The 8,811-nt window shown below is 38.2% G+C and overlaps 1 protein-coding gene across 1 annotated transcript; it reads left to right on the forward strand.

Annotated features, from left to right (window-relative positions):
- Positions 1-1,433: 1,433 nt before the first annotated feature.
- On the forward strand, positions 1,434-7,036 carry LOC112150360 (cytochrome P450 2J2). Its single transcript, XM_024278601.2, has 9 exons — positions 1,434-1,775; positions 2,831-2,993; positions 3,070-3,219; positions 3,369-3,529; positions 4,082-4,258; positions 4,336-4,474; positions 4,602-4,789; positions 6,320-6,461; positions 6,719-7,036. Exons 1-9 carry the CDS (start codon positions 1,575-1,577, stop codon positions 6,892-6,894), a joined length of 1,497 nt encoding a protein of 498 aa, XP_024134369.1. The 5' UTR covers positions 1,434-1,574; the 3' UTR covers positions 6,895-7,036.
- Positions 7,037-8,811: the final 1,775 nt, after the last annotated feature.

Consider the following 8,811-nt stretch of genomic DNA (forward strand, 5'->3'; position numbering starts at 1 on the left):
TTTTTGCAACCCAGTGGTACTTCCTATATGGAACACGGAAGTAGGGGGGCTTGCTTCGTCCAGTTATTTTATATACAGTCTATGGTCCTACAGTTAGATCCTACGCAAAGTTGCAGGATTTTTAACTCTTCTTCTGCCAGTTCAGTTTCACCTGCATTTACCCAGTTCCTTAGCCCTTGCTGTTGTTGAGGAGATTAGTTCCTGGTTTCACTCAACCTGGATTCTGTAGCTCCTGTAAAGACAGTGAAGCAACAAATTTTGAAGGACTGTTGGAAATCTTTTCAAATTACTGTTAGTACTGCAAGACAAGAGTATCTATCAAACATATTAATTTCTAATCAGAAAAAACCAGGAATACTGTTTACAACAACAGACTGTGCTTATTGCTCCACAGGCAGGAACTTCAGAAGCTTTCTCTGATATGTGTAACAGTTTTCTAAATTTCTTCACTGACAAGGTTACATATAAAAGGGCAGATATTACTTTTCCCTCCAAAGTTCCTTCAACTTCTGTTTTTTGCTCAGCCTCTTTTGAGAAGTTTGGGTTGGTGTCATTATCATTTTTAGATAAGTTAGTCAAAGTATGGCCTCGGGTTCTTTCTTAGCTATTCAAAGCGGTCTTCCCGACTGTAGCTCAGACTGTTCTCACCATTATCAACACCAATCTAGCTACTGGTGTTGTGCCTGCCAATTTTAAACACGAACTTGTTCAAAACATGCAAAACATGCACTTGGTAGACAGGGGTGATGGTTCCCCTTTTCAAGAAGGGGTTTAGGAGGGTGTGTTCCAACTACCAGGGAATCACACTCCTTAACCTCCCAGAGAGAGTCTATGGCAGGGTTCTGGAGAGGAGCATCTATAAGATAGTCGGAGCTCAGATCAAGAAACAACATTACAGTTTCTGTCCTGGTCAAGGAACAGTGGACCTCTATATGACCAGAGCGGGAGCTTGGTTCACATAGCTGGTAGTATGTTTGACCTCTTCCCTGTTGCATGCTGGACTATGACAAGGTTGTCATTTATCATCAGTTATGTGTTCAGGTTTTCTGATTCCATCCAGAAACTTTAGATCAGATTTCGCTGGTATGCTTTTTTTAAGTTCTTCTTTTTGCCATATTTGTTTATTTTTCACTAAAAGATTTTGTCTACAAACTTTGGTCGCCAGAATTTGCATCCTTCAACAGCTTTCCTGACAACACAGAATGGAGGGAGAATGGAAATTAGATCCACGGAGAGTTTTTTTGTTTGCCCCATCTGTTTTCTTAACAGATAAACTTTACTCATGGAGAAACAGGAATGGTTTGGTTTGTTTTCTGGCTTCACTCCAATAAATCAAAGGTTAAACACTGCAATAAAGTGGAGGTTAAACGTACAGCTGCTCTTGCACCTGCTATAATGATGTAACAAGAACAGATTAGACCAATACAAATTTGTTGCCTCATGCAAGAGAACTCAAGTCTACAGTCAATCCCTTTGCTCTAGTGAGTGACTCAACAACTCTGTACAATAAACCAGTCAGATAAAGTTGCTCTTTATTGAGAGTTTGGAGAGGATCTGCTCAGTCTTGGCCAACAATGGAGGCAATAACTGCTGTTCTGGGCTTGGAATGGATCGACAGCAGGAGCATTTTGATATTTCTGTTTGTCTTTCTGTTGCTGAGTGATTATTTAGTCAACAGACGACCAAAAAACTTTCCTCCTGGGCCCCATTCTCTTCCTTTCATTGGAGATCTTCATCGCATCAACCCTTCCAGGCTTCACCTGCAGCTCACAGAGGTAAGAAGAAAATCTACTACAAATGTTTTCACAGTGGATAAAAGGTCAGACACATACTTTTACTGTGTTGGACTGTAAACAGGATTGGTTTCCTCACATCACTTTGTGGCTTTAACAAGTCATTGGCAGCAACAGTTACAGGGAATAAGACATCTTACAATAATCAGCTCAATTAAACTTTTTAGTCAAAACCTGTTGCCTACCCTCTTATTTCAAAGCATTCTGTTGTGTTTTTACTACTGGGCAGATGCTAGATAAACATCTTGTTATGAGCAAAATAACATCATTGTGTTTTCCTCTTCACTATCAACATTAGAAAGCTCACAATTGGGATTATTGAAATTACCGAAAACAATTTCATGTAATCTATTGGCCCAAAACACAGGTCATCATCAAACTACAAAACAAGAGTCGGGCTTTAGTGAAATGTTCAGAACTGGACAATGATTATGTGGAATGCCTAAATTGACTTGGACTGTAACAATATGTAATTATGAAGTCTTGCTCTGTGGGTATCACTTTGCAACAATCTAAGTTATAACTTTATACTTCATAAATTAACTATAAATTAACTGAACTGAATACATCAGGGAATAGATGGAACAGAGAGGTATGCAAGCAGAAAAAGGTATGATGAGGAGGTAATCAGACCCCAAAACTCTTGATGCATCCAGGATTATGACTTAGAGAATTTTATACTTTCTCACATTTTTGTCATTTGAAATTGCTTTGGATTTTGTTTGAATAACTGCTTACGTTTTCACTGAATTAACAATATTTTCTGTTGTCAATTCCTCAAATATGTCTCCAGATTTATGAAATTGCATTAGTACAATATGTATTTTAATATGTATTTTACAAATTTCTAAAAAAAAAAAAAACAAAAAAAAAAAACACGTAAACACTGTAAAGATGTTCCTCAAGATTAACAATGAGATAATTGTTGCGCTCCACCTAAAATTTAGATAAGCAAGACTTATTTTCACTGCTTTTTATGAGTCAAAAACTGCAGACACAGAAAGTATGGAAAGAAAAATTCACATTTTTTTTTTCAGTTTGCAGAAAAATATGGAAATGTTTTCAGCCTTCATCTCTTTGGTGAGAGAGCAGTGATCCTGAATGGACACAAGCAGGTGAAAGAGGCCTTGATCCAAAAAGGAGACGACTTTGTGGATCGTCCCACCATCCCACTGTTTGAGCAGTTTTATTCAAACAAAGGTTTGTACAAAAGGTTGTATGAATTATCTGTGAATCCTTCTAGCAATCACATGTCTAACTATTTTTCCCCTCTCAGGCATTGTGGTGTCAAATGGTTATCCATGGAAGCAACAGAGGAGATTTGCTCTTCATACACTAAGAAACTTTGGTTTAGGCAAAAAGACAATGGAGAAATATATCCAGGAGGAGTGCCACTATCTCTCAGAAGCTTTTGCAGAGCTCAAGGGTATCAAAAAAGACAAAATATTACTAATAATAAAATAAAACAGTAAATAAACCTTAAATAAAATAATTCATAAATAGTAATATTGCTGTTAGTTTTTTTTTTAATTTCTATACAGATATACTTATTTTTTTCTTTCTTTATATTTGCAGGTAAGCCCTTCAATGCCCAAGCACTGATAAACAACGCAGTGTCCAATATAATTTGTTGTCTGGTTTTTGGGGAACGATATGAGTATTCTGACAAGGAGTACCAGCAGATTCTGAAGGACATTAATGACGTCATGATCCTGCAGGGAGGTTTTTCAGCTCAGGTAAGCTTTTTTATCGACAGCTAATCAACAGCGTCTTATTTTAATCAAAAAATAGTAAAATCAATATAATTACATGTACTAAACCCTTGAACTCAAAGCCCTTCTAAAGTTAAAGGCATCACTACCCTAAAACAATTGCATTAATCAGTCTTGACATAACACTCGTAACACCTTTTCTGCTAATACCTGATGCATGATCATTAAATTAAAATAATTTTAAATGTATATTTTTAATTTCGGAAAGTTGGTTATGATGTCCCAGGCTGCTACTTAGAAACATTCACCATAGACAGACTGCAGACACAGAAAGTATGGAAAGAAAAATTCACATTTTTTTTTTTTAGTTTGCAGAAAAATATGGAAATGTTACTCTGGTTTTCAATACAATCCACGACTAACTCAAAATCTCCCTTCTCAGGCCAAAGTCGCACTAAATATCTACACATATTTACAAAAACAGTTTATTTAAAGATTTTGTGACAGTGCAAACCTTTACCAATTGTTATCTGAAGCAAACACATACAGTGACCTGGCTCCCTTTTTCACATGCAGCTCTTCAACTCGTTTCCTTGGCTGATGAAGAAACTTCCTGGACCTCATCAGGAAATATTATCTCTGCTGTCGAAGTTGATTGACTATGCAAAAGTTAAGATTGCAGAGCACAAAGAAAATCTTGACCCCTCCTCTCCAAAAGACTACATCGACTCGTTTCTCATTGAGATGGGACAGGTGAGTGTTTAATCTCACTTTTATAAACACAAGTTGATGGTGAGTTGAGGCTTCAACATTTGTTTCATCTGTTCTAGAATGAAGGCCAAGACTCTAGCTTTGATATTAGCAATTTGTGCATGTGCACCCTGGACCTTTTTATTGCTGGAACTGAAACTACCACCACTACTTTACACTGGGGGCTGCTCTACATGATCTACTATCCTGATATTCAGGGTATGTGTCTCTTAAGGAAATCAAAAAATGTCTATTTATTGTTTGCTGTTTCTTTTAGGACATTTTTGTATTCTTTCATTATCTCGGTAGGACAAAGGCTGATGATTTGTCTGATTTTGATTTGCAGAGAAGGTCCAGGCTGAGATCGACGCTGTGATTGGTTCATCCAGACAACCGTCTATGGCTGATAAAGAAAACATGCCCTACACTGAAGCAGTCATCCATGAGATCCAGAGAATGGGAAACATCCTCCCTCTCGGTGTCCTCCGTATGGCAAGCAAGGACACCACTCTTGACAAATACACAATCCCTAAGGTAGAAAACTTTGCAACATAGAACAATGTAGAAATCTTTAAAATTCCACTCCTATCATCTTTTAATTTATTTTATGTGTTCCCTGTGGTCTTTTAATTTTGATTGTCGTTTTTTGCCAAAATAATTTTTTTTTTATAATTTTCTAGGACATAATTTCTGCAGAAAGTCCCTTCAGAGTTGTGAGTGTAACTGTTGGCATGGAGTAAGCCCAGCCCATATTCCCATTATCCCTCTTTATACCATTTCTTACTAGCTTTCAGCTGCATGCTTTACAACTTCAACCTGTAGGTTTTCAACATAAATGGCGAGCAATGTCAAAGCTATCTGGCTGTACAGTTTTGAACAAGATAACAGCTCAGATGAGGACAGCAAAGTCAAATGTGGATCACCAGAATTAAGCATAGCAGGAACTTGTTACTTGTCGTACAAGTTTCTGTGTCACAGCTGTAAGCTTTTCAAGTTTTTTAAATTTTCAAATGTTTGTTCGGTAGCTCCTTGTTTACTTTATTTGAAAGAAAGAGAAGAAAAAAGGGTGGCAAGGGGGTAAGCGCTCTTGCCTCACAGCGAGAAGGCCCCGGTTCGAAACCCGGCTGGGACCTTTCTGTGTGGAGTTTGCATGTTCTCCCTGTGCAAGTGTGGGTTTTCACCGGGGACTCTGGCTTCCTCCCACTGTCCAAAAACAAGCCTTATAGGTTGATTAGTGACTCTAAATTGCCCCTAGGTATGAATGTGTGAGTGAATGGGTGTGTGATTGTGGCCCTGCGACAGACTGGCGTCCTTTCCAGGGTGAACCCCGCCTTTGCCCATCAGTAGCCGGGATAGGCTCCAACACCCCCGCGACCCCGAAAGGGAAGAATCGGCCAAAGAAGATGAATGAATGAATGAGAAGAAAGAAAATGTAAAGAAAAAAAATCTGAAATTTAAACTGAATTTTCTTTATACATATCCTCCATCATCAGAAAAAATAAACAAAAACAAGTTAAAAACACCAAAAACAAGATTTTCGTTGGAGTGGGTCTTTAAGGGTGTATTTCAGACTGGAGACATTTGAGTCACTTAAAGTGAACCAGAGTTCTTTTCCATATCGTTTCCAGAATAATACAGTAGGTTCAGGACTCAATCTGGACCAAATTAAGACGACTTGGTCCTGAACAACTGACTTCTCCAGTCGTAATACACCCTAAGGTTCCATAGTCCTGTTTCAGTTTGTCCACCCACAAACAATCGTAATAGTAACTTTGTTTTTACCATCAATTCCAGATATTTAATATGAATCAATGAAAGAATGTGGATCAATGAAAGAATTATGTCATTGACATTCAAAAAGTGTAGATTTAAACAGTACTTGATTCTTGATAAAAATGCATTTGAAGTGTCATTATTTTTCTGGGAGAAAAAAGAAAACTGGCTTTGAAAGCAAAGTTTTTAGTTTAAAACAGATCAAATTATCTTTCTTTGTAAGCATTTTAGTTTAGTTTGTTGTTGGATTTGTGGAAAAAAAATGTGTTTGTTTGTTCTTTCTTCTTCCAGGGTACAATGATAATCCCTACTCTGAATTCTGTCCTCCATGATGAGTCCATGTGGGAGACTCCACACTCTTTCAATCCTAAACACTTCCTGGACAAGGATGGGAAGTTTAGAAAGAGAGAGGCCTTCAGTCCTTTTGGTGGAGGTTAGTTTATACAATTTCACTGTCACTGCGTAGAGGTTCAGTTACAGTTGGGATAAAGCCTCAATAATAACTGCCCTAAAGGGTGGATGTGGCTGTATGCAGGTGAAAAATGGGCAAATCTGTGCAGGGCACAAGTGTCCCTTATACAATATCTTTAAAAATATCTTCAAAACTAACATCCTTATGCTTCACAACAGTTTAATTACAAAAATAATCAACTTTTATTAATTAAAACAACATTCCTACTCTATTTCCAGGTAAACGTGTGTGTCTCGGGGAACAGCTGGCCAGGATGGAGTTGTTTCTGTTTTTCGCCTCCCTCCTTCAGAGGTTTTCGTTTTCGGCGCCTGCAGGAGAACAACCCAGTCTAGAGAACAGGATGGGAGCCACTCGCTGTCCCAATCCTTACCGCCTCTGTGCTGTCCCACGATAAACCTTCTAGCATCCCTAACTGATACCTCCACTCATTGTTTGACTGTTTTAGGCTTTTGGTTGAATATGTTTTTAGTACAATCTTTGGTTACTAAAGTAAAAGAATAAACCAGAAATTCTTTAATAAAAATTTTCTGACTGCATTGTTCCAAAGTTTCTAAATTGACACTCAACATCGCCTTTGAATTACACATACATGCACTCATACTCGCATTGCACCTTTGAGGAGCCCAACTGCTTTTTGGGTAGTTGTGGGGTCCACCATTTACAGAGGAACAACAGCAGTGACCTTGTTTTTTATTTTATTTTTTTGTCCAGTTAAGCAGTAGACCAGAAACTTTATAAAGGGGAACCTAAACACTTTATCATGGCAAAATGAAAAATACATTGACAAAACAGAGATTCAGACAAGTCTGAAATCTAATAATGGATAAATGAAAAGCAAAAACACTTGACTTTTTTTGAAAAAAATATTTGTGCCATCACACTGTAAAACACAAGTCATAGTTTTGAGATAAAACTTTCCCTAAATTGCAAACTGTTCAGTTTTAAAAACAAAACTTTCAAAGTTGCAAATGAGAATATTAAATATTTGCTTTTAAAACCATTTTCTTTGCTTTCATAACACATTTTTTCGTTTGCAACACAAACATTTTTGAATGCCTGATCACTCATCTCCCTGTCTCCATATTTTTGTGTTCATATATGCATTCACAACTTTCTGTTTAGTGTAATATATTTGCCAACCAACAGCCAATCACAGACAAGAGGGTTCACGGCTCTTTAACAGATGGTCTAAATTGTTTGTCCTGAAATTTTGTTGGATTAGGATGGATCAAACCAATTTGGACCTAATTTGATTGGATATTGTGCTAACTGCACATATAGATGCCAACATACACAGAGACAGAGAGGGTGGGGTCTATGTACACATTATTTTTAATCTTTGGGTGTTGAGGAAAATGGCAAGTAAATTTGAGTCAAAGGGCTGAATTCATATTCAATTCAAGAGTTACTGCTGTTAAAGTCAGAATCAAGTCACATGGTACAAGACCAAGTCATGTCCATAGTCATCAAACTCATGACTCGAGTCCAAGCCATGTGATCCAAGTCCTCACCTCTGGCACAATGCCATGCCCTCTTGAAGTGCAGAGAAAACTGTGATGGTGTGGCTGGGGGGCTGCAGTCCAGGCAAACCTCTGCAGAACAATGAAGATGCTAGTTTGCTGTGTACCTTAGATTTCGTTACGACGCTTGGATTGGTGTCACTGGGGCCCCACTCTGGAGCTAGGTCTGGGGTTGGGGCTTGCAGTGTGGATCGACTCCCGGAAACCTGACAGTGCTCTCCCGGTTGCTCCCGTCTTCCGACCTACAGGCTGCTCCAACGTCCAGATTCGGACTGGTAGATTGCTAGCGGACAAAACTTTCATTTTGCGGGGTTTCCTCACATCCCACTGCCTGGACTCCCTTTTTATTACTAAAACCTGGACATCTCCAGGTAAGGACAGTGCTTTTGTGGAACTTTTTACTGCTGGTTTTTCTTACTTTAGCTGACCTGCGGTTGTCCCGTTCGGAGAGGAGGGGCTGCGTCCATTTTTATAAACAGTTGTAAATGTAAACAACGCTCCATGTCATCTCCATACTCCAGCCTTGAGCTGACCTCATTTGAGGGTCCGAACAGTTGCTGTGCGCTGTTATTTACAGACCTCCTAAATATAATAGGGATTTTTAAAATGATTTCTCTGACTTTTTGGCTGGAATCATGCTTTGATATGATCATATAATTGTTATTGGTGATTTCAACATCCATGTGTGCTGTCCTGATGAATGAATTAATGAATGAATGAAATGGTTTATTTCAAGCAATCAGGTCATAATACATACATAACACATCACTTAATAAATCACAAGTAGATCA

Source organism: Oryzias melastigma, linkage group LG4 (assembly GCF_002922805.2).
Source record: "Oryzias melastigma strain HK-1 linkage group LG4, ASM292280v2, whole genome shotgun sequence".
In the NCBI taxonomy this organism is placed as follows: domain Eukaryota; kingdom Metazoa; phylum Chordata; class Actinopteri; order Beloniformes; family Adrianichthyidae; genus Oryzias; species Oryzias melastigma.

Excerpts from the sequence above, each read along its gene's own strand:
- LOC112150360 (XM_024278601.2), top strand. The coding sequence starts at position 1,575 with ATGGAGGCAATAACTGCTGTTCTGGGCTTGGAATGGATCGACAGCAGG. Across the intron at positions 3,220-3,368 it reads AGCTTTTGCAGAGCTCAAGG|GTAAGCCCTTCAATGCCCAA; the intron begins GTATCAAAAAAG and ends TTATATTTGCAG. Across the intron at positions 6,462-6,718 it reads CTTCAGTCCTTTTGGTGGAG|GTAAACGTGTGTGTCTCGGG; the intron begins GTTAGTTTATAC and ends CTCTATTTCCAG.